The 25,973-nt window shown below is 41.9% G+C and overlaps 1 protein-coding gene across 1 annotated transcript in view; it reads right to left on the bottom strand.

Moving 5' to 3' along the window:
- FBXL20 (F-box and leucine rich repeat protein 20) overlaps window positions 1-25,973 on the bottom strand; it is a 2,487,640-nt gene that overhangs the window by 849,803 nt on the left and 1,611,864 nt on the right. Inside the window, exon 6 of the mRNA XM_044055052.1 lies at window positions 18,683-18,777. Within this exon, the coding sequence (XP_043910987.1) occupies window positions 18,683-18,777 (95 nt within the window). The remainder of the gene's footprint in view (window positions 1-18,682; window positions 18,778-25,973) is intronic.

Here is a 25,973-nt window from a genome sequence, read left to right as displayed (position 1 = left end):
ATAGACAAGAGAGGGCTGGAATTTACTCGATTAAGCTGGCAAAGAAAGCAAGTTACTGGGAACAAATAATTAGAGAAGGAAATGTAATAGAAAAAATTTGGATTACGGCCTAGTGATCACCTTCCCTATCAGGGACTGATAAGAGTACAGGCAAACAGAAAGGGATATAGGAATCCTATATGAAAGACCTGCATTGTGAGTTTTTAACTAAATCTAGAACAGAAGCTACTGTTAAAAAAGAGATAATTAGTAGAACATATAAAATATTTCACTACAACTATAGGAATTAATCAGAAGAGGTCAGAAAAGATAGTGAAGAAATGTTAGATATGCAAATCGCAAACAAACAATGGGAGTACATATGTATGACTCCCAAATATGCAACAAAGTAAACATGATTTACAATTTTTACTTGGAAGTGTTTGCATAGATACACCAAGCAGACACCAAAGAATTTTTCCTTGGGAAGATGGCAAATGTTAGAGGTGTGATAGGGAAAAAAGGGTAACTGGGAACATATGTTTTGGAAGTGTAACAAGCTGGCAGACTTTAACAATTCCCTACGGAGTATTTTGTTGGGAATGCTGGGAGTGCAATTGAGTGCAACTATGGAAATTTTTTTTTTTTTTTTTGAGCTGGGATACAAGATCTGAATTTCCTGGATATAGTAACGCCTTAAGTTTAATTCTGGTAGTTGCCAAAAAAGCAGCTACTAGAAAATGGAAATCAAAATCTAAACCAACTATACTTGAAGTAGTTAATATTGTAACAGAAAAGAACAGGAGGTGGGATCTTTAATGGAAACTATGGGAACAATACATGCAGAAAAAAATTTTCAAAGAGAAAGGATTAAGAGAAGGCAGGAAATTAATAATTTATGTAATTTTGCCTAGATTACAGGTACATAATATAGGGGATGTATAATGCTTATAAATATGAACTTGTAAAAATGGTTGTGTTTACTGTCAGCAAACATTGAAAAAAAAATCATACAACTCAGAAAAATTGAAAGCAAAAAAATAAAAATAAAATAAAAATAAAAAAGACTAAAACATTGTATGCGGGGGGTGGGCAAGCTCCCCTGCAACACACACACACATATATATATATATATATATATATATATATATATATATATATATATATATATAAAACAACTCAAACTCCCCTGCAACATATATATATATATATATATATATATATATATATATATATATATATATATATATATATATATATATATAAACAACTCCAAGACCACACGATGACAAGGAAAGGGTAAAATCTCATTCCTTACTGCAAACAGATCTTGCACAGACACACACATGCCTGCAAAGTCAGCAGTATAATGGACTTAACATTCGATATTCTGATTAGACATTAGTGACTGCAACCAAAATAAGATGCATCACAAGGGCAGAATAATGTTACAGTGTTATAATACGAGAAATTGAGGATCACCCCAAAAGCAAAGACGAAATAAAAGGTGCACCATCCATGAGGACTGCAGCATTGACATAAAACACAATAATAAAACAACATGAGTCTAAACAGAAAAAACAACTGACAAAACAAAAATAGGCTATACCAAGAATTTAGATGACACTTCTTCAGGGCTTTAGAACAACCAAAGTCATTTTGTAAAGGTATAAAAACTTTGTACCTCCAAAGGCTCTACAATACAATAAACTCTGCTAATATGGTCAGTTCAGACCTCCTTGCTGCCCATCAATGAAAACATATGTCATTCTCCTACTGTCAGCTATTTCTTTTACAAGTACTAATCCACCTCATCCATAGTCTTACTCTAAAGATTTTTGCCCCCGCCCCCACCCCCACCCCCTTTTCTCTTTCAGTAAGACAAAAGAATCAGCAATACAAAAAACGTTGGAGAATCTGGACACAACTTTAACCCAGAGCTCTACATTATTCACAAAAAAGCTTTTTTTTTTCTGTAAGCCTCTCTTATATTCTCAGTTTTTTACTGACCTCCAACATCATCACCTACATCCAGTTGTTACCCAATTGCTAAATGCTCAGACTGCAGTCACGTTTCTCATATAGACATACTTTAAACAAATGACAACTGGTGGAATGCCTTCCTTAACTGTACATATTGTAAACAATACTTGCATTTATAATTGTAATTAACATACAAATGTATTGTCTGTGCTTTGTTACTGTACTGTGTATAATTCTGTGTATTCCTTATTCTGTACATAATTTTTATCTGCGTTTTGCTTCAGGGGACCTGTAGCTTGGCTGAAAAGGGTTTCTTGTCTAGTCTACTTACCTAGTTATGAAAATGTAATAAATGCCTATCTCCATCTGACTTCTGTCCTACTGCCAACCTCTGCCATATAGCTAAGATGTAGAAAATCATCCATAATCAAGGTTCTTGAATATATGAAAAAAAATGTTATCCTCTCCAAGGCCCAACAGGGATTCTGCTCAGACCTCAGTACCCTGACAGCCATTTATATACTACCTGAACAAATTTTCAACAACATGGAACAAGGTAAACTCACAGGAGCAAAGCGTGTCAACCATAAAGGACTTTCAAAACTGCAGAACCATTTCTTTTTACTGAATAAACTTGCTGACGTTGGTTCAAGGACTACAATGAAAAAAGATCATTCAGTATTTCTGGCTCATATACCCCTACCCTAGCAGACACTAGAAACCAATGTGTGCCTCAAGGTCCTATTCTTTTCATTCTTTATACAAAAAGCATTGCCCTGGGGACCTTCCACATGCACTTGAACTGCTATGATTGAATAAGGAAAGCATGCTACTCAGCTTAGCAATGAATTACAACACAACTTTGCCATAATATTGAACTGGCGACTTGATGATAAGCTTTCAGTTAATGCTAACAAAACTACTCTCATGCTCTTTCATACCGAAGGAAAGTTTACCAGCTTACAAAACTTCTGTATTACAGACACCTTAGACTCTCTCGTGCTGGTTACCTTACAAGAGAAGTATCTCGGTATCGCACTTGACCAAAACCTTTCTTTTCATTTAGCTCTAGAGGCGAAGTGCTTCAACAGCTTAAGGCAGCCTACAAAACATCAAACTTAACAGTCACTGTAATATGCACCATTTTCGTAAATTCAGTCCTTCATATATCCTTCTAATTAACCTTATTTTGTATCAGGAAAAGCAAATGCTTCCATTGCCCTACTTATAAAATAGTAAAGTCAAGTACACTTACCATAAATGTAGATGTTTGAGTGTACTCACTGTTGCAGTCATGACTTGTGGGATTTCCTGATGTGGAATCACTTGGCCAGCCCACCTACCGGAGTAAAACTCACCCTCCTCCTAAGGCTGGCAGGCATCCTGTCAGACATCAGTACGCTTGGGTATAAAGGGAGTTAGCAGACACCATGACATCATTTTTTCTTGCCTCCAGGAAGAACCATAAGCAAGGGTCCAAGGCAGAAAATGGGTCCTGCCAGGAGAACAACCAGGGGGTCCTCTGGTTGGTGAAGACAGAAACAGACTACTGCTGTAGGCAAAGGGGGAAGGAGGGAGGGAAAGAAGACTGCAACAGTGAATATACTCAGACATCTACACTTATGCTAAATGTGCACAACTAAGCTATGTTCTTCATGTTTCACTATTGCAGTCCTGATTTGTGGAATGATTTCCAAAGCTGAGATGAGGGTGGAATGAAGATTATGGGGAAGAGAGGATGCCCTATAGTATGGCAGTGGTAAATCCTGCTCTAGACTTGGAGAAGGCTGATAAATGGTAGTGTTTGGCAAAAATATGCACAGATGATCAGGTAGCAGCCTCCAAAATGTCTTTGGTAGGTACTCCTTTCAGGAAAACTAGCAGAGGTAGCAGTGGCCCTAGTACATTGAGTCATGAAAGCTTCAGTTGCTTTTTACTATGATGGTTGTAACAAAAGGAAATACAGTGAGAGATTAACTTGGATATATAGTCTGTTTGGAAACTGGCTTCCCTTCAGAGCCAATGGCAAAGGACATAGAGTTAGTCTGATTTTCTATAAGATTTAGTTCTGTCAAGATAGTACTGGGGCTGTCTATGCACATCCAAGGACAGAAGGATTCTATCCACCTGGTTGTGAGGACTGGGGAAGAAGGTTGGCAAGTGTATAGCGTGATTCAAGGATGTGTCCGTGACCACTTTGGGCATAAAGGATAGATTAGTCCTGAGTGATACTCTGGGTGGAATATGATAAATGATTTCACTGCCTTGACAGCTTGCACTCAGAGACCCTCCTAGCTGAAGTGATAGCCAGTAAAAGGGCAGGCTTCCAAGTTAAGAATTTTAATTCAGCATAAGCTGCCATTTCAAAGGAGTGTAAATTTGTCCAGAACAAAACTGAAGCACCATGGAGGTGTGGGTTGTCTCCTGGGAGGTCGTATGTGAATCACTCCCCTAAGGATTTGTTTCAGCAGGAGATGGGAAAAGACAGGAGGAATAGGGATGTGGGCTGAAATGGCAGAGGCATGAATTTTGATGGAAGAAAAGGATAGGCCTCTGTCAACCGGGGTAGCTGGGCAATCTAAAATGGCAGAGATATTGGCTAAGTTAGGACTAAGGCCTTGCTGCTGGCACCAAATGGAGAATCTTTTCCACTTGGTTGAGTATGACTTCTTAGTACTAGGCCTTCTAGCCTCCTTGAAAATGTCTTTAACCTGTTTGCTTAGGGTAAGCTCAGAGGACAGTGTTGGGGAATATCCAGATTGAGAGTCTGTAGATTGGTATGAACAAACATCCCCTTGTCCTGAGTCAGAATGTCTACTGTCTGAGGTAACTGCCACAGATTTTCATTGGTTAAACTTAGTAGCAGAGGATACCAGTGCTGCCTGGGTCAGCCTAGGGCTATCAGAATGACACTTGGGCCTTCCTCCCTGAAAAAAAAAAAAAAGAAAAGTACTGTGGAACCGCCTAAAGGAAAAGGTAGCCCCAAAGGAAGGAGAAAGCATTTGTCCTCCAGGTTGTGAGTAGTCAGTTCCTGGAACAAAATCTTTTTAACTGAGCATTTTCTTTGGTGGCAAAGAGGTCTATCTGTGGGGATCTCATTTCTGGACTATGCTGAGAAATGTTTCCCGATGCAGATGCCACTTGTGGGGGATCCATCATGTTCCTTCTGAGAGGATCTTCTAGTGTGTTTTGAGCACCTGGATGGTACTGTGTCATGAGGTGGAACCCCAGAGAGTGAGCCACCTCCCAGACCTATATAGCTAGTCGACAAAGAGGGTAAGAGTGAATGCCTCCTTGTTTATGTACCACATGGCTATGGTGTTGAGTGTTTTGACTAGCAGGACCCCTGGTTTCCATTTTTCTTTGAAATCTACTAGGCCCTTTTGAACTGCCATCAGTTTTTTCCAATTTATGTGCTTGTCATTGAGCTGAATTTCCCATCAAACTTGGGATTGAAGGTGATGGAAGTGAGCCCCCCAGGTTGTCTCTGAAACATCTGTGGTTAAAGTTTGGCCCTGAGGGGGTGAACCTGAAGTAGAGACCCAGCTTCTGGGCACATACCAGTGTCCACCATGCAAATGCCTCCTTGAGGCAAGGGGTCAGCTGAATTTTTGTATCAGGGACTGAGTGCTGGCACCACAGATTCTTGAGGTACCACTGGAGCTTCCTCATATGTAGCCTGGCCACAGGGATCATGAGGATACAAGATGCCATGTAGCCTAATGCTCTGTGGAATTCCCTGTCTGACAGGCACTCTCTCTGCATAATGTTTTGGAAGTATTGAGTCAGGAAGGAGACCTTTTCTGGAGGGTGGAAGGCTTTTGAAGGGAGGAATCCAGAACAGCCCCAGGAAAACTATCCTGGTGGATTGGTCTGTGTTGGACTTGCAAAGATTTATGGTGAACCCCAAGGAGGTGAATAGGCAATTAGTGAAGGCCACATCCTTGAGGAGCTTTGACTGACTCGTGGCTTGAATAAGGCAGTTGTACAGATAGGGTAAATTTGGATCCTCTTTATGCAGAAGGCAATCACAGGGGCTAAAGACTTTGTGAAGACCCTGAGAGCAGTAAACAAGCCAAAGGGCAGTGCAGAGAATTGAAATTGACTGGTACCTGCTCTGAAAGGTAGAAAACGTCTCCAAGATTCATCTATAGGAATGTTCAAGTAACCATCTTTTAAGTCCAGGGTGACCCTTAAGGCCTGAAGGGCTATCATGGGAAAAAGTTTTTGAAGAGTCAGGATTTTGAATTTTGGTACCAGCAGGGACTAATTGAGGGTGGACAGGTCTAAAATAGGACGCCAACAGCCTTCCTTTCTGGGAACCAGGAATAGCATGGAAAAAAGCCCTTCCAGATTTGGTGTTCTAGTACTGGTCCCACTAAGCCTTGTGAGCATAGGTTGTGAATTTGAGAAAGGGCCTCTGCTCTTTGATTTTGTGGAATATGCTGGTAACCAGAGTATTTTAATGGCTCTTTGAAAGTGAGCTTGCAACTATTTGAGATAACATTCAGAACCGACTTGTCTGAAGTAAAGAGGGACCAATTTTCTTGGAACAGGGAAATTTTTCCTCCTACCTTTTTTGGAGAGGGTGGGGACAGAGGGATGGGAAAGGAAGAATCATTGCTGCTCTCTGCCAGGGCTCTGTGGCACACAATGCCCCTGCCTGGGAGCTTCAGAGGACCACTGCCTGGACCTTAACGACTGATGCTGCTTTCAGGCCTTTCCCTCCGGGGTTTCCTTTGCCTGCTTCTTGACTGAGAGGAAAAGGACTAGTGTTTAGTGGAAAAATTCCTACTAAACCTTGGAGGCTGAACTCGGAGGAAGTCCTTGACAGTCTGCATAGATTTTGCATCATCTTCCATCTTTTTGAGCACAGCCTCAGCGTTTGGCCCAAAGAGAAAGTCCTTATCCAAGCGTGCATCCAGAAGGTTGGATTTGACATGGTCCGGTAGGGTCTGCTCCCTAAGCCAAGCATACTTTCTAAGGAGAGAACCAGATACTGCAGCTCAACTATAGGCCTCCATAGCATCATAACCACAGTGTAATGAGTGTCTAGCCACCTGGGAGCTGGAATGGCAAAGGTCCAATTCCTTGAAAGTGTTCTCCTCCAGGGAGGGCATCTTTTGTTTCATTTATTCTAAAAGTTTGTTGGCATTTTATGATATGAAACTGGCAGTTAAGGGCCTCATGGCTAAGTAGCAGAAGTGTAAACTTTTTTTTTTTTTTTTTTTTTACCAAACCTATCAAGGGGCTTGCTTTCTTTGTCAGCAAGTAAAGGTTTTTTTAAAGAGATGGTTCTTGCTCCCTTGGGTCCTGGAGTGACAAACTCTGGATCAGCACAGGAATTTCTGAAAAGGTATTTGTGCGAGTCCAGCACCCTGTAAAACTTGTCTGGTTTTTAAGGGGCTGGAGGTACAGAATCTGGATTCAGGACAGAATCCATAAAAACATCCTCTACCGGGTTTATATTACTTTATCGAAGGGTCATTTCCGCAAAACTTCGTTCATCAAACCATATGCAGCAAACATTCACTTCCTTGAACAATCAGTTCAATGAATGACTTTTCTGGGGAAAGTAACGAGTTGCCCATCATCAGAAATTTGCCCTTTTCCCCACTGTAGTGCGATCTCAGAGTTGGTATTTATAGTTTGGGGTGTGTAGGGGTGCAGCCCCCCAGCTGGGTGGGTTTGAAATACTATGCTTTGCTTGACCGTCTGAATGCTAAGCAACTCATTACTTTCCCTGGGGAAGTAATTTGTTGATCTGAACATTCACTGTAAATGGTTCAATGAATGAAGGCTCATGGGAATGAACCTTCATAAACTGATATAGATCCCTCTACCACCTTCAATATTAGTGGAACACCCAAAGGTTTGTGTTCTGGGAGGTCAAGGAACTCCCTAACCCTCTTTTTTAATTGCGAGTATTCCTGTGCCTCCCACTGGGAATGTTCCTTCATGGCATGGAGTGTTTCTCCCAAAAGTATGTCTTCAGGAGGTAAAGCTGAAGCCAGATTCTCTTCAGAATTTGAATCTTCAAAAATAGTAAGGATGGGTCCCTTCTGAAAGACAGACTCCTCCTGGTCTGAATCCTCATTAGAATCAGGAAGTTCAGAGAAAGCTTCAGGGGGAAGATCCCTCTTCCTTTTCCCTGGGGAAGACTCCAAGGGGAGTTGCCTAGCTCTGACTAAGGAGATACGGGTCCTCAGCTAACCTAACCAGGTCTTGCTGATATCCTTGTGCATGGGAGACAGTGGGCCTAGGCATAGGACACGAGGGAGAACCCTTCTTAGAGGTAGCTCTGAACTTGGGCCTAGGTATGGCCACAATCCTGATGCCAGTCTCTTTGTAAGGAAGAACTAATGCAGGCTGACGCCTCAAAGGAACGTAGCCGGTAAAAGATCGCTCATCAGAAGCCGAGGTCTGCTGAGCAACTCCAGATCCTACTGAAGAAATGAAAGCCAAGGACTGTGCAGAAGCTGTGGGACCTGACGCCATGTCAGACTCTGTATGGATCTTGACAGAAGCTTGCACCACCACCTCGGTCGCAGAAGGGGGCTGCCTCACCTTCCTCAGCTATAACGAGCCTTGGGGGACTGGCAAATAGTGAATGGTTGTCAGCCAAGGCTCTAAGCTTTGTTCTGTTTTCCTTGTCCTTCCTAAGCTTAGGGAGCTCAACCTCGGGATGACCAGCAAACACCATCAGATGATGTGAAGTAGACAGCAGACTAAGATGCCTAGCTAAGATTTCAGCCCTACGCTTGAGCTGAAATGGACGCAAAAACAGCAATTAGGGAAGGCATAAATCAGAGCCTAGACTGGTGACATACAACATATGAAAGTCTTGGTGTGGGATTTGCTTACCACAGCAGAGATAATTGTTAACCTCATCTGACATGGGTTAAAGCACGAAAAAGGAGTTTCCTAACAGGGAACTTAGCTTTTAGATGTCTTCTCTCTGGTGCTGACTGACCGACGTACGTACTGAAACACTACTTTGGGCTCCAACAGCAAGAAAAGACTAATGTCATAGCATCAGTTGGCTCTCTCTATATACCCAAGCATACTGATGTCAGATAGGACATCCACCACTGTTAGAAGGAAAGAGATTTTTACTCTGGTAGTCAGGCCGGCCAAGGGCGTCCACAGCAGGAAATCCCACAAGTCAGGACTGCAACAGTGAAACACAAACATCCTAGCTTACTCTGTCAAATGCCTTCTCTGCATCAAGACCCACCAATAACACCATTACTTTCTTACATTCTGCTTCCCTCTGGATCATTGCTCTATTAATCAAATGTTTGCCTCCCCTCCACAAAAATCACACTGGTACATATCTATCAATTTTCGCATCACCTTTGCCATTCTTTTAGTCAGTATAGACATGTATGCTTTATAATCATGGTTTAAAAATGAAATGAGTCTATATGAAGCTGGATCAGATGGGTCTTTATAATTTTCAGGTATTACAGCCACCACAGCTTTTTCCAAGATGTTGGTGCCTTCCTCCCATTTAAAATACTGTTAGACAACATCTTCCAGATCTTTATCACTTTCTTCCACCATAACTTCCAAACTTCTACCAAATACTAACTATTCCAGACGACTTTCCTGTAGATTGATTATACAAAAGGAAGCTGCTTACACTTTTATCTCATCTCCGACAATCTTAACTGTCAGTTGTTGAGCCTCATCTACCTCTAACCGAAAACTCTCCAAAAAAAGTAAACCAGGAATCAACACACAATAGAAGACCAAATCCACAAAAAACGAACTCAGACCGTTTAATGATGTCATTAAACGGTCTGAGTTCGTTTTTTGTGGATTTGGTCTTCTATTGTGTGTTGATTCCTCATCTACCTCTAACCTTAGCATATTTAAGTCTTCAATAAATATTTTCATTTATGCTTTCCCTTGATTTCCCCAGTTCTCTACTTTATACAAATTTTCATAAAATTTTCAAAATATCTCTAATATCCCTACAGGATCTCTACTTGTTTTTCTTGTTATAGGCTCCTTAAGTTTGGCAACAGCCATTTCTGATTTTCTGTTGCCCAAGTTATCGTGCCAAATGTTTTTCTGCCTTGGAGTTCTTATCAAAACACAGTTGCTTAACAGCGATCTTTCCAAACTCATATTATGACGCATATTATCCAGGTACTACCTTATTTTCCCCTTAGCAGTGTGCAATTGTGCCTTGTTCTGTGAGATTCCCATTACTTTGTAATACTTTGTTTTGTCAACCCCTCTAAATAATTCTTATTACTTCTTAACCAGATCTCTTTCTATCATAATTTTATTTTAAACTCCACTTTCATGTTAACTCACTCACTAGCTATAACTTCTGAAGTACTTTCTATCCTCCCTAATAACTCCCTGATAGTTTCCACTACCCATTCCTTAAATTCATCTCTTTTTAACAGGTAGGTGGGAAAAGTGCCATCTTTAGTTCAATACCCTGCATTTTTATCTTAGTAATTATTGGCGCATGATCTGAAATAGTTATTAGATGTGTATCAAAGTTCTCAATTAAATGGTCATGTTCCTGTGAAATACAATTTTTATGATTCTATCAAGTTTAGCCCATTTACTGTACCTTAGAGGATAATATATAAATTCACTTAAGATTTCCTGCTACTGAGTTCATGTCTTTAACACCAAATATTTTCATACATTTCTTGAGACATCTACAAACTTTTGTTATATTTTTCCTTCCAGACTCCCCCATACAGCCTTCACTACTGCAAATCAAATTTCAGTCCTCCCTAAAAGTAATACTCTTTGCTAAAAGCAAATTATTTCTCCCATATTTTTTTCAGCTCCAAAATAGCAGTTTTAGAAAGAATATATAAAACATGCCAGTGTAATCCACGTCCCTTGCCAGTAACCCTTTAAATACAATAAATCTGTCATTATCTTTTTTTACCCTCATATCACTGCTGGAGCTCTTGTAGCAATTAATGTAAGTACTCCTCTTTTCTTTTGTCCCTGAAATTCTGTAGAATATCCGCATTATGAAATCTTTTCTGTATCCAATTCACATGCTCAGTTCTTTCCAAATGTGTCTCCTGTAACACTGCTATTTGCACTCTTGTTGTGTGTCTTGTTGTGTCTTTCGGCTTATCCCGGTTAGGGGTTGCCACAGCGGAACTCTGGTCCACTGTTTGGTAGTGGATTTTTACGTGCCGAGTTACCAGCCCTGATGCACAACCTTCAACGAAGGAAGGCCCATTCACACATGCCTCCACACAGAAGACGCTCTAGCTGAGAGTCGAACGGGACATCTTGCTGTGAGGCGACAACGCTACCGCAGCACCACTCATTTCTTAATATATGTATTCTTTCCTTTTTGCCTAAACCTGTGAGGCCATTCACATTCCAAGATAATATGGAAAGTGTTGTCGCCATGGTAAGAAGTCATTATTACACCTATTACTCATGGCAGCTTTTCTAAATGTCTAATTACAGCTTCTGTTATACAAGCACCCATTAATGTTTGGCAGCTTAGTCCTTTACACAGCTTTTTCTTATCAACATCCAAACCTATGACACATTTTGCAAGACTTTTTGTTATAATAAAAACCTTCAAACAAAAAAACAACACACAAACCCATAACATCCCCATAACCTATTAACTTTATAAAAACACACATACTATGTACATCTTGAAATAATGTTTAACCCTTCTAATAAGAACATTTGTGACAGACAGCTGCTAGCACAGGCCCTAGTTAACCTGAAACTGAGGTTATCCATGCTAAGTTGCATGCTATTGCCTGTCCTTCTACTTTAACTGGTGTTTGTTCTTTTTATCTTTAATATCCCTTCCCCATATGTGAAAACTAGCTGCATACTTTTAGAAATCCTGAACATCTTAGCCTTGAAGCCTATGTCTTTGTTGATGAGGTCCATGATGATTCTCTCCATGGCCTTGCAGATAAGGCTGATTAGGCTTACGAGTCTACAGTTCCCCGGGTCGGTTGATGAACCCCCTTTGTGCAAGGGAATTACTGTTGCTATTTTCCACTCTGCTGGGATAAAGCCAGAGCTTAGACTGTGGTTAAAGAGAGTGGTAAATGGCTCCCTAGGTCCTGTTTTAGACCATTTAGTAGGCAGCCTGGGATGTTATCCCGTCCCACAGAGGCTGTGTTTTTGGCCATGGAGAGTGTCGTTATGACTTGCTGTTTGGAGATATCAGGTAGAGGACTGGTGACAGGTATGCTTTGAGGTATGTCTGATGGGGGCAGGGAGGTGAAGTTTGCACCAAGTCTGTCTGTTAGCAGGTTGGCAATGTCTTCAGGGTCCGTATGAGTGTCATGTCCACTATTAGTTCAGCATGAAGTTGGGCCTTCCCTTTCAGATTTCTGACATAGCTAAAAAACGCCTTTTAATTATCCTTAGCTAGGGATGCTAGTTTAGCTTCATAGGTGGTTTTAGAGGACTTTACAAGGTATCTAATTTGCTTGTTCAAGCTGGGAGGGTGTGTTTCCTCTGCTGAGTCAGTTCCCCCTTCTTCACAGACATTAGTTTCTTCCTCTTGTTGTATAACCTATTTATGATTGATGTCCACCAGGGTGGCTTGTTTTTTGTGAGGACCTTATTTTGACCCATTCAGGTACAACAGAGTCAATACATTTGTATTGGTGTTTATACAGGTCATTTGTGTACATCTCTACGTAGGAGTCATTGTTGACAGTGGTAGCAGGGGGTTAAAACTATTTACGCCATTGCTTAGGAGGTGATGTTCATCTCAATATCCCGACTCCAGATTCATGTTCAGTTCCCTGGTGCTCCTGATTCTTTGGTCAATTCCTGTGCTTTTCTCCGTCTCTCAAGCCTCTTCCTTTGGAATCATGGAAATGGTTTCATGTCTCTCCATGTGCATTATCAGAAGAATGAGATGCACAGTCCACTTCTGTATATCATCTCATTTTTTTTGTTGGACAAACTTTTGAATTTCCTCCTCTCCCTGCTCTGCATCGAAAATGACTTTGATCCTCCAGGAAAACATATTCTAAAGACAGCTGGATATAACAGCTTGAATCTCGCACCTGCTTCTCGACATTTCCTGATTACTGGAATACATTTGTTTTTCTTCTGTCTGTTGTACATTGAATAATCATTTTCCACAAACACTACTGTCTCCAAATTAATACTCTGCCATTTTGCCACAGTTTTGTCAGGATCAACTCTTACTAATAAAGGTATTGGCTGCTTTCTCACGGCCATACTTGGAGCATACACATGGTATGCCCTTTCAATTAATTCTTGCTGAAATACCAGTCCAGTTGCTTATTTGTGGCTTCATAAATTTAATATTCTGTTCTTTCCATTTTCTCTCATACAGCAGAAAATCTTAGATTTTCCCTACTTGTTCTGTTCTCTAATTATTTTGAAACATCTCTTCTTGAGCAGTCTCATTACTTACCCAGTCTTCTCTTCATTTCAACCTCTAATTTTTGCAGTATTATCAGGTCATCTAAATTTCTGTTTAAAGCTTTTTCCATTTTCCAGACTTTTTTATTGAGTAGATATACTTCTTCAGTGTTTTGTTTATTTTAATCAGCTCTGAACACACTTGGCTTATATTTTTCCTCTAGATTACTGGAAGCCATGTCCTGCACCAAAGCTGGAGCTTCAAATGCATTTTGCTGAACAGCTGTAGGATTCTACTCAGTCAGTGTTTTCTCTTCACCTTTTCTAGTTGACTTTCTTTCAGACTCAGTTTCTTCTTTGCAGGCATCCAGGCAGTGTACTTACTAATCAGTAACTGCATTTTCCTCAAGTTTACAATATCCCTGGCTGCAGTTTCACAATTTCTGTTTTTGTCTAGAGTTTCCTTGTTATTTTATACAGTGCCTCCAATCTTATACCAAGAGTTACAAATCATTTTACATACTACAACTTCTTTGCCTTCTGGTTATCAATATAGTGCATTATTACCCCTCACCCTCTTTAACCCTTTTCTCTCTCTTTTATTCCACTTAGACTCCTAATCCTCATTGAGAGTGATCTTTATCTGTCCTCTCTCCGATCTCAACTTCCTTTCTCTTATATTAATCATTAATCCTATAACTTCTACTGTTCATTGTTGAATTGTTCACTACTTCCTTGTTTCAGTTTTTTTGGCTGTTATTTAGAGCAACATTTATAGAGCCCTTAAATTCCCATTCTTCCTCAGCTAACTCACCCAGTTCCAGTGGAAATCTATTTCCAAGCATATCCAATTATTTTCCAATCAGTTCATGTAACTTTTTAATGGAATATTTGTAATTTACGACACTTACAAAAATACGTTGCCAATTTCCTACCCTATCTTAATCCCATTGCACATATGATTTACAGCCAGAAACATTTTAAGCCTTTTTGGGGTAAAAAATACTTACTGCAAATATTTCCATGTTATATTCTGAATTTCAGAGATCTTTTTACTGTTGTCAGCGCTATAAAAATTTGTCTCCACTTTTTTTCTGATACATCTGTATCGATTACCTTATTTCCTTATTAGTTTATTTTCTATTATTCCACTCACTATTACTGAATTATAAAGTCTGCATATTAAAATTATTAGCATAATTGGTTCTTGCTTCTATTAATCTTAATTCTGGAATTTTTATATCCCTCTTCTCCATTTCACTGTCATGCTTTTTCAATATTGCAATTAACTATATTTTATGACATCCCTTCAACTGGATTTATATTCCTGTTCAAACTCTTGCCAACTCATCTGTCTCTCTTACTTGTTTCTAGTAGTATATATTTTCCCCCCACCATCTCTATTAGGGTTGTGTCAACTGCAGATTTCTGTTTCCTTAACACAACTGGCCATAGTTCACACTGCCATCCTACCAACTCTTTCTCATTAGATTTCTCATACTACATCATACTCAACTCTTTGTTACCTTGTTCTTTAGATGATCCTTGTAACCATAAATTAAATTTCTTAGTCCTCTTCTTGTTCCAAAATCATTTTCCATCTTGCATTGTATCCATTGATCTGGAGCTAATACATCGATCTTACTTGCGAAGCTTTAAAATATGTAAAATATTCTGTCTGTCACCTGAATAATCCATACCACCTATCTATTCTTATAACCATTCCATTTTCTACTCGTATACTGCCATGTGAATTTCTGCTCCTATTTTTGTACACATCACATGTATGCCATTTCTTTTGATCATGCCCATGAATATTTTTGGAAACATTTTGTGTTTTTCAAACCCATTTTGGGTAGTTTAAAAACTGTAATCAAGTGCTATGTTTCTAATGTTTTACGTAGAAATATGTAAATATGGAACTTTTCTCCCTGGGCCTCCATCAAAAAGGTTTTTTGCCCAGTCAGACTATCCAGGTCAACAAATGAAAATAAATAAATCTCTTAAGAACTGCCAACCTCCTCCCCTTCTACCAGTCTTATAATTTCTGACCAGTCTACCCTACGCTTTTTCTAATTCACATCTCAACACTTTCAGTAATATCGACCAGTAGACCTCCCTGGGTCATATATAAATGCTTGCCCTAAGTAAAAAAAAATCAATGAGACACTAAACATTTTATCACCTGTATTACCTGTTCTAGATCTTCTGGGATTACTCTCCATCTCCGTATCACACTCATCACCTTTTCCTTTAACTCATCCCAGTTTTCTTTAGGTGATTCTTCTGGTTTTCTAGAGATCCATACTTCGAAGTATTTTAATTTATAGTGATCCTGTAAGCTTGGATATTCTCTTCCCAACTCATCAGAAGGGGTGCAGTTTATACATATTATTTTAGTTTTGTCCTCATTGATTTTTTTCTCAATATCTTTTGAGATGGTCTTAACAGCTCAAAAAGTCCTCCAATATCCTCATTTGAGTTTCTTGTAGGTACAGTATTACACCATCTGCAAATACAGCTACCTTTTCTTCCACCTTCTCCATTTCCATCCCTTTATTTCACTTTGCCTTATTATTTTTGGCTAACTGCTCCAGGTATAGTGCAAACAGGAAGGGGGATAGGGCAGCCAGTCTTGTTCCTCTTCCTATATCAAATTCTGGTGATCATCTACCATTTATTTTAATTACTGCTTTACATCCTTTATATAGCTTCTGCGATAGTACAAATTCTTGCAAAAATCCCATTTTTCTCAATACCTGCAACAAGTATTTCCAATGCACCTGATCAAATGCTTTTTTCTACAGCTCAGATTAAAAGCATCAGTGGGATCTTCCTGTCTTCTGCCTCTGATTGTATCATGTTGGTTTTTACATCATAAAAATGTCTGCCTGCACTTCACAAACCTACACTCATTTAAATGTATTTATTGTGGCAGTATACCAGCCAGCCTAACAGTTAATATTTCAGCAAATATTTTACAATTGTGGTTTAATACGGAAATTGGTCAGAATAATGTTCTGGCAGTTATTACTCCAGTCTCCTTTTTCAGGTGGTGGTACATTTCACATTTAGTGACAGAAGAGGGTTCCCTCTTTCCAGTCAGCTCATGCTTTGTTCCTTCTTTTCTAGCCTTTTTTAAGGTCCATTGTGAGCCATAGGGTGTTCCCACCTTGCACCCTGTCTTAATGGGAAAGATCCTACATTGTATAGGGATCAATATGTTATAGAATGATGACAGGGCGGTAGTGAGGCTGCTGCACTGATCAGTCTGACACTGCATCTCTCAAGGCTTTGCCTGGTATCACTATATTTTTCTTTCTCTGTCACTGAAAAGTGGGTTCATGATTCCTCGATGATATCCATGGATCACTATACGATTTTTATGACTATATTTGCAGGAATCTACAAACCTATAAAAACAGTCAAATTCTGAGAGCACTGTGTTGGAAGCCTACCTGTAAAGGTGCATTACTAAAGGCGTACTCCAAGACTTTAACATCAGAAGGTTTTTGTCTCAATTAAGACCATACAAACTCCATATGAAAAGATCCTTTATTCGGTTCATGGTATCAACAAATGAGAAACCCATTAGTGATAAAGTGCCACCAGTGTCGTACACATAACTGGAAGAGGAAGACATTTCATTCACCATAGGCCAGGACTACCACCTCTTAAATCTAAGGACTCAGATTCTTTGGAGAGTGTAGCCCTTTTCTTTTAAGGCTAGGCCCCCTTGATGCTGACACTGTTCTGAAGATGGTTACGGGGTCTTACGTGTACAAAATCTTGAGCGAATTTCATTAAAACTTTTGAGAATGAGCCTTGGAAACAGGAAAAGATGAAGGCCCACCCAGCTCATGCTCAGACCAGATGGCAATTGCCCACTGCCTGGATCCGAGACTGGCCATCATCAAGGTCCCAATATGTGGATATATGCCGACAAATATTTTTGAACAAAAGAAGCCCTTACATACTAACACCATTGGGATACCACTCTTGCCCTCAGAAATCAAGATACTGGTGTCAGAACAAGACACCCACATGAAGCCATGAAGTTCTGTCATCTGAGTGAGTGGTGGCTTTTTGGTGGCAAGTGCAAGTGGCCTTATTCCAATCTGTACCTGTCAGCAACAGGTCCTTCAAATACACCTTAATGAACCCAGTGCTCTCTTGTCCAGGGTAGTCTTCTACTTCCATCTGAATACTGTCATCTTCCCTTTCACCCTTCTCTTTTCTTATTTTTGTGGTGTACCCCAGATAGCTTTAGTTGACACCAGGCTTTGGTCAAGGTGCACATCCTTCTCTGATTTAGATGGCCCTGGAAACTCTTGGACTTCTGGGAGAAGCACGCATCATAAAAGCAATTACAGACATGTTTAGACCCCAAACAGAACACTAGGTCTGGAGGTCATTTTGTGGCATCTGTGTCCTACATAAAATGTACATGGAAACTTCTCACATCTAAACTAGATGCCCAAAAAACTACAACAGTTGTAAACATGCACTGCATTATCAGGGATAAGCCTAGTGCCCCAGTGGAGTACTTAGGTAAAAACTCTGGAAGCCAGACTGAACCAACAAGACTGAAACACTAGCACAATACACAAGGCTATGCAATGAAAAAGCTAGAGATGCCACAAGCAGACATCCTTCTTATACCACTGATGTTCAGGTTGGAGGATATCTGCCTGGCCAGGAGGGGAAAGGGTGCCAAGTTGGGCTGAATAACAGGCCTTCTCTGGTAGAAGTCCCAAGAAGTTAACAGCACTGCACAAATGTACAATAAGATGAGCATCTGATGATGACATAAGAACTGTTGAATTTTTTTTTTAAAATTCATATCTTCTACTACTGAATACACACGTGTGTATGTGTGTGTGTGTCTGTGTGATCTGCAAAGCAAGTAAACTACCCAAGATAAGAATCCATTTCAAAGCAATAAGATGAAGACAATAAGGAACACTGACTAATACACACTGGAGTGCAACAACTATGAAAGTATCACACCAGTGTGAGACCAGCATGCCTCATGTGCCAAAAACATAAAAAAGTGCTACTACAAAGAACATTTCAGGGAAGGACAACTGAAAGTAAAAGGGAAAGCCCATATGTATCACACCTTTTATCATTTTTAATGCACCTTATTACTTCTTTCAAGGTTAACGTGTTTAACAAAATCGAACGGAAAGGTAAACTGCAGTAACTACTAACAGTCTTAATGACAGAAGTAAAATATTTACTCAGGAATCCAGCATGGCTAAGTGCAATTACTCAAGAGTTCATATCAAACTAATTTCAAATATATTTGACTATTTTTGTTATGTGTAGGATGTGCACTTACCTTAGTGCATTGTCTCCAACCCCAAGACACCCACGCAAGCTTAACGTTCGTAAAAAGCCACCACATCTCTTGGAGATGTTTTCCACTACCCGACCCTGCAGTAAACACACCACACAAAAAGAAAAAAGAAGACATACTTTACACTAAAGTTTTACAATAATTGTTCCTGCATTAACTGCTGCATGTCCTGTACCTTAACTATCTGTGTCCTCTACACAGGCATATATATATAGGCTACAATAAGCATCCAACAGTATGTGGTACCAGCCTAAAACTTTACAAACCAAATAATATAATTTAACACCCACTACAGGCATTTACTAAATGCTTGACCATGAAGGCCTTCTCGGGTGTTCAGTGCTTCAGCTAGTGCATTTCTAAACACAAGTAAAACTATCTAAATCAGAATAATTGACTGCATCAGATGAGGTGTGATTAGAATAATGAAATAAAAAAAAAAAAAAACACTCCAGATTATTTCCACAATAATACTTTCTGCTTATAGTTTTGTGTGCCCCCGTTCCCTTTTTTAGGCATGCAATAATATAGCAATAACCCACGCCTGGGTGTGGGTAATGCTGGATTTATCCATGGTTGGTGTGGTTTGGTCACGAGGGCGAAGCCCGAGTGGCCAAACAAAACTAACCATGGGTAAATCCAGCATTACCCACACCCAGGCGTGGGTTATTGCTATTATAACAATGACATTATTTTAGAAAAAAAAATAATTGCTTTTCTTAAATAATGGCATTGTATAATGCCTCCTTGCTGCCCTTCCACAGCTGTCTGGTATTCTGCAGCAGTTCTGATGTACTGCGCATGCATATGCCTACGCAGTACATCAGAGCTGTGGGCAAAAGCAACGGAGAAAGCAAGATCCCTGTTGCTTTTTACAAACTGTTTTGCTATGTTAAATGGGTTTAACATAGTGAGACAGCTTTAAAAAAAGCAACGGAGATTCACCGTTGCCTTTTTTAAAGCTGTCTCGCTATGTTAAACTCGTTTAACATAGTGAGACAGTGTGAAGCAATGGAGATCTTGCGTTCTCTGTTGCTGTAAAAAAAAGTTATAGTAATTGAAAAAGTCTGGGCGACCGGACCTTTTTCCATTACTATAATGAGAAGTTATGTACCTACCATAACGTTCCATGTTAGTTGTCTTCTCTCGCCTTCTTTCTTGCTTGATGGGTTCGGAGCCGATCCTCGGCTCCGACTCGGCACTTGCTAAGCTCGAGAGTCACTTTTACCAGCTCGAGGCAGCCCCATATCCCATGATGCAAGGCGGTAAGTACCCAGATCTCATTTGTACCTATAGGGAAAAACACCTAGCACAAAAAAACTTTCCACTGAGGAAAGAATCAATTAGCCTAAAGGAAGGGCTGTAATGGGAACCAGGTAACTAACTGGTGCCTATAGAAGCAATCTTCCAAACAAGGGAGATCAAGGTCTGTCCAGGCAAGGGGGTAGGAGGGAGGGTCGCAAGAAAGAAGGCGAGAGAAGACAACTAACATGGAACGTTATGGTAGGTACATAACTTCTCAATGTTAAGTTGTCAATCTCGCCTTCATTCTTGCTTGATGGGACCGCGTCCCTAGCACCTCTATCCTGGGTGGCTCAATGGAACAGACTCTTGAGAACCGTAGAACCAAAGCTGGCTCTATTCCTGGAGGCCAAATCCAATTTGTAATGAGAAACAAAGGTATGAGGAGTGGCCCAAGTGGCTGCTGCACAAATAGTGTCTAAAGGGAGTCTAGCCTGAAAGGCTGTGGAAGTGGCTAAACTTCTGGTGGAATGCGCTTTTGGTTTTGAGCACAGCTGTTTGCACCTGAGTTGATAGATTTCGGAGATGGTGGAAGAAAGCCATCTAGATAAGGTCACTTTGGAAACAGGAAGGCCTTTCTTATTTACAGCATAAGAAAGAAAGAGCTGATCGGATTTCCTGAATTGTTTTGTTCTGTCCAAATAATATCTGAGTTGGCGGTGAACATCAAGATAATGTAATTTTTGTTCCGATCTGTTGGAGTAATTAGGGAAAAATACAGGGAGATCAACAGATTGGTTCAAATTAGTTTTCAAAGCCACCTTAGGCAAAAAGGATGGATTAGTTCTCAAGGATACCCTGTCCTTGTGGAATACCAAATAAGGAGGACGAACAGAAAGAGCATGAAGTTCTGACACTCTCCTGGCCTAGGTAATAGCGACATGGAAGAGTGTTTTCCATGAAAGAAACTTCAGTGAACATGAAACAGCTGGCTCGAAGGGAGGAAGAATTAAGGATGTCAGTACTAGATTTAGGTCCCATTGAGGAGGAGGACTCCTAACAGGAGGTTTAAGGAGAAAAATTCCTTTTAGAAAAGCTCTACAAAGCCTGTGGGACATAATGTTGTGATCTGCAAACCCGACATGAAAGTTCGAGATAGCAGCCAACTGAACTTTGACCGTGGAAGATGAAGAGCCCGAGTGAAAGATTTCTGCTAAAAAAATCCAAAACTGCATGAACAGGGGCAGTAAAGGGATCTATATTCTTTGATTTTGCCCAAAAGGAAAAGCGTTTCCACTTGCTGGTATAAATCCTTCTAGTAGAGGATTTAAGGGAAGCGACTATGATATCTCTAACTGGGTTAGAGATCATAGGAAGCCTGGCTAAGGAAGGAAGTGGAGCAACCAAGCTGTGAGGTTGAGAGAAGGAATGGACCGATGCAGGTGACCCGATTGGTGGATCAGAAGGTCTGGCACTGGGTCCAGATGCAACGGCTGCACCAATATGTGACGATGGAGGAACGGAAACCAAATTTGTTGAGGCCAATAGGGGGCAATGAGAATCATTTTGGCTCTCAAAACGGTGGCTTTCTGGAGTACTTGTGGAATCAAAGGAAAGGGAGGAAAGGCATAAAGAAGTCCCTGGGGCCAATCCTGGGTAAGAGCGTCTCTGGGGGGATGGCCTGACAGTGGGAAGAGAGAAAAGAAGTCTGGGCATTTGCTGTTTTGGGGAGTAGCAAAAAGATCGCAACATGGGCGGCCCCATTCTAGAAAAATCTCCTCCACTATAGATTGTTTGAGAGACCACTTGTGAGGCATGAGAATAGCTCTGCTCAATCTGTCCGCTAAAATGTTGGTTTTCCCAGGGATATGCGTTGCTACCAGAAACCGATGACAGGAGATCGCCCATTGCCAAAGTCTGAGAGCTTCTCGACACAAGGGGTAGGACTTGGTTCTGCCCTGTTTGTTGATATACCATACTACAGACATGTTGTCCGTGCGAACTGCAATTGTTCCCAAAGGAAGAAAGTCGTTGAGGGCTTGCAACGTTAAAAGCACTGCTCTCATCTCTAGGACATTTATGTGCAGGTGGTATTCGAACGGTTGCCACGTCCCATGAACCATCCTGCCCTGATAATGACCCCTCCACCCGATCAGGGAGGCGTCCGTAGTGACTGTGGCTACCGGGGCTGGGGATACAAAGGGTCTGCCCTGATGAATCTGGGGAGAAGAAATCCACCAGGATAGGTGGTTTTTGCAAGCTTGTGTCACCAGGATCTGGTGACGCATGGGAAGTTGTTGGTAAGACCACTGGGTGAACAACATCCATTGAAGAAGACGCATGTAGAAGCGGGCCAAGGGAAGAAGAGTAATGGCAGCTGCCATGAGGCCCAACACTTTCAGGACCAGTCTGGCTTGCACCTTTTTGCTGGCAAGAATGATCCGCACGTGACTTTGGATATCTGAGATTCTTTGGTCTGTGAGGGTTGCTGACATCTAAACAGTGTCGAAATTTGCGCCTATGAAAGTAATAGAATGGCAGGGCGACAAGGAGGATTTTTCGTAGTTGATCGAAATTCCTAACTGAGTGCAGAGATTTAGGGTGTAATCCCTGGCTTGGAGAAGTTGATGCCTGGTGGTGGCTGAAAGGAGCCAGTCATCGAGATACGGAAACACCTGTAATCCTAGACGTCTCAGGTGAGCCGTGACCACTGCCATACATTTGGTGAACACTCTGGGGGCTGTAGTGAGACCAAAGGGCAGGGCTCTGAATTGAAAATGACTGGACCCCAGCTGAAAGCGGAGAAACCTTCTGCAGCGTCTGTGAATTTTTATGTGATAGTACGCATCCTGAAGGTCTATTGAGCACATCCAGTTGTCTTTGCCCAGGAAGGGCAAAATTGATTGAAGTGTGACCATTCAAAATCTCGTCTTTTTCACAGACTTGTTGAGTCTGCTGAGGTCCAATATTGGTCTCCAATCTCCCGTCTTTTTGGGGACCAAAAAGAACCTTGAGTAGATTCCGGGCTCTGAATGGTCTGTTGTAACTGGCTGACTGGCCCTTTTGTGTAGAAGCTTTGATACTTCTAACTTTGCGATTTCCCTTAGACCGGGTGACACATCTGGAAGGGAATTTTTGTGAGTAAAGGGACTTTCCTCGAATGGAATTCTGTAACCCTCGGATATGATCGACTGTACCCATCTGTCTTGTGATAGGGAACGCCAGGCTTGTGGGTACAGTGATAATCTTCCCCCGACTGCCTCCAAGGATGGACAGTCGGGCAACACCTCAGGGATGCTGGAAGGGCTTGTCAGAGAGAGGCTCTCTGCTTCCCTGGTTTTGTGGACCCCCTCTGCCTCTAGGGCGGCGTCTATTATTATTACCCCCTCTGCCTCTAGGGGTAAACTGACCACGTGTATCCAGCGTGACTCCTTGGGATTTATGAACCACATCTTTCCACCCTTCTGTCCCTTGGGGTAAGGTCTAGAAGGGGTGGAAAAATGGACCCCTACGGCAGAAAGAGTCTTGCCGTCCTGCTCACACCTGGTCAATGTATCCTTCACTTGAGGACCAAACAAAGTTGACCCATCAAAGGGAGAGTTTGTGAAGGATGCCTTGAAGGGATCTGCAAAATTACAGAGCCGCATCCAGGATTGACGTCTCAGAGCCACTCCTGTACTTGCGGCTCTACTCGCTCCATCTGCTGCACACGAAATCAGCCGCATGGAGGAGTTGGTTATGGAATTAAGGATTCCTAGCTGAGAAGCAATCTTGTCTTGTGCCCCCGGAGCTGCAGGATCCTGTACTACTTCACCTAGTTCTTTAAGGATGTCCCTTTGGAGTCTGGTGAAGTGACACAAATAATTCAGCGACGATGGCAAAGGTCGCGGAGGAGAACATCCGCTTACCATACCTGTCCATGGTCCTAGAATCCTTGTTAGGAGGATGGACCGGTACGGAAGGATCTGCAAGTTCCTTTTTAGTGGCGGCCGCCACCACCATGGCATCAACAGGGACACCTTTTGTAAGGAATTGCTGTTCAGAAGGGGCTGTAATAAATTTAGAAGGCCTCCTGGGAACTGGCTCTATGGAATCAGGAGAAGCCCAAGCCTTTCGAGCAATTACCTGCATGAGGGGGTCAAAAGGCGGAGACACCCAGGAGGTGGAGGGTCGAGAACCAAACGCCTCTAGGTATACAGTCTCATCATCAGAGGGATTAATGGAGGGCCAGTTTCCCCTCTGTTTCAGGAGTTCTAGGATGTCTGAAAAGGAGACATCCTCAGAGGGGGATCTTGGGGATCCCTCCGACTCATCTAAGTCGGTATCCGAAGTAATAGACTCAGGGGAGTCCAGGTGCTTCCTCTTACAAGTCCTCTTGCGCGGAGGATCTCCTGATGGATCAGGAGAATCCTCGGAAGAGGGGGTTCCTCCCAGTGGGGAAACCTGAGGCGGTGGATCTCTCGGTCTGGGAGCAAGAGAGCGGGAAGAGATATCAACAGGCACCGTAGAGGGAGGAGCTAAAGGAATAGACTGCTGACTGAGCCCAGGGGCCAGCACACTCCTCATCACCTCGAAGGCTCCCCTCCCAGGGAGATCCGAGAGAACCCGTTCCGAAGAAACTGGGACTCCCGGGCCCACCGAAAGGGAAGGCTCCGAGGCAGATGTCGAAGCCGAGCTCACCAAGGCCGAAGCTCCAAGGGGAAGAGCGGGGTCGGACAACGGTCCGATGCCACTCACCCCCTCGGAGCAGACCAGGGAAGCCCGGCCACCGAATCCCTCCAAGGAAGGTCTCGAGGAGGAGATAAGAGTAGATGCTGAAGGCGCAGAAGGGGGGAGTATCTGGCCCTCAGCCATAGCAGAAACTATTCCCATAGACTCCAGCTCCAAACTCTGGGGTAGAGTCGAAGGAGGAACTTGAAGAGGGTGTGGACTAATAGTCGTCTGTTGAGACGGACTATGAAGCATTTGGGCTAGTGCCTGTGATTTTAATAATCTGCCTACCACCCTCTCTAAATCATGGTCTGACAACCTGGAAGACCTAGATGATCGGCTCCGATGGCTCCGCTCTAAAAGAAGAGGTGAGGCCGGAGCCGACAGTATCGGTTCCAAAGAGGGAGACCTGGACCTCTTCCTCGAAGGAACCATCCGAGTGTAGGTATAGATGTATCGGCTCCGAAGCCCGAGCCACATGGATGTCGGAGCCAGTCGGAGCCGACACCAAAGTGACCTTCACAGTATCAGCACCGATAGCCATCGGTGCCGATGATTTCGCCAAGCTAAGATCCGCTCCAGCCGGAGCCGATCTCAACTCCGAAGGAGTCGGAGCCAAGGCCGCAGGGCTCTGAATTGAAAATGACTGGACCCCAGCCGAAAGCGGAGAAACCTTCTGGAGCGTCTGTGAATTTTTATGTGATAGTACGCATCCTGAAGGTCTATTGAGCACATCCAGTTGTCTTTGCCCAGGAAGGGCAAAATTGATTGAAGTGTGACCATTCAAAATCTCGTCTTTTTCACAGATGGCTTACCCGGAGCCGATTTTGCCGGGGAGCCCTCCGGTTTAAGAAGTCCTCTTAAAATAAGTTTGTTTCTCCTTTCCTGCAGGACTCTCTGGCTAAAAGTGTGACAAATTGCACAGGAGTCCTGCAGGTGGAGAGGTCCCAGGCAGTAAATACAAGAAGTGTGACCGTCTGTCAGAGACATCTTCTGACAGCACGAGTCGCACTTCTTGAAGCCTGAGACCCTCTGTTCTTTAGACATAGTGCTTTCCAAACAAACACTACACACACAGTCCCGAACCAGACAAACTAAAGTTAAAGTAATGAGAAGTAAAAACTCTCACACACACACCCTGACAGGGGGGGGGGATGGGAGGGAATTAAGGCCTGACTAAAAAAGTAAAGAAGGAAAAATAAAGTTAGTCAGAAAAAGCCTCACAAATATCTATAAAAGATAGAATTTTAAGAAAATAGAAAATTTTTCTGATTGGGGGCTAAAAGCTTAGTAATAATAAACACTTACCAGGAGCTGGTAA

Source organism: Protopterus annectens, chromosome 13.part0, assembly GCF_019279795.1.
Source record: "Protopterus annectens isolate FY-2018-M chromosome 13.part0, PAN1.0, whole genome shotgun sequence".
In the NCBI taxonomy this organism is placed as follows: Eukaryota; Metazoa; Chordata; order Ceratodontiformes; family Protopteridae; genus Protopterus; species Protopterus annectens.
This window is presented reverse-complemented; position numbering and strand designations above follow the sequence as displayed.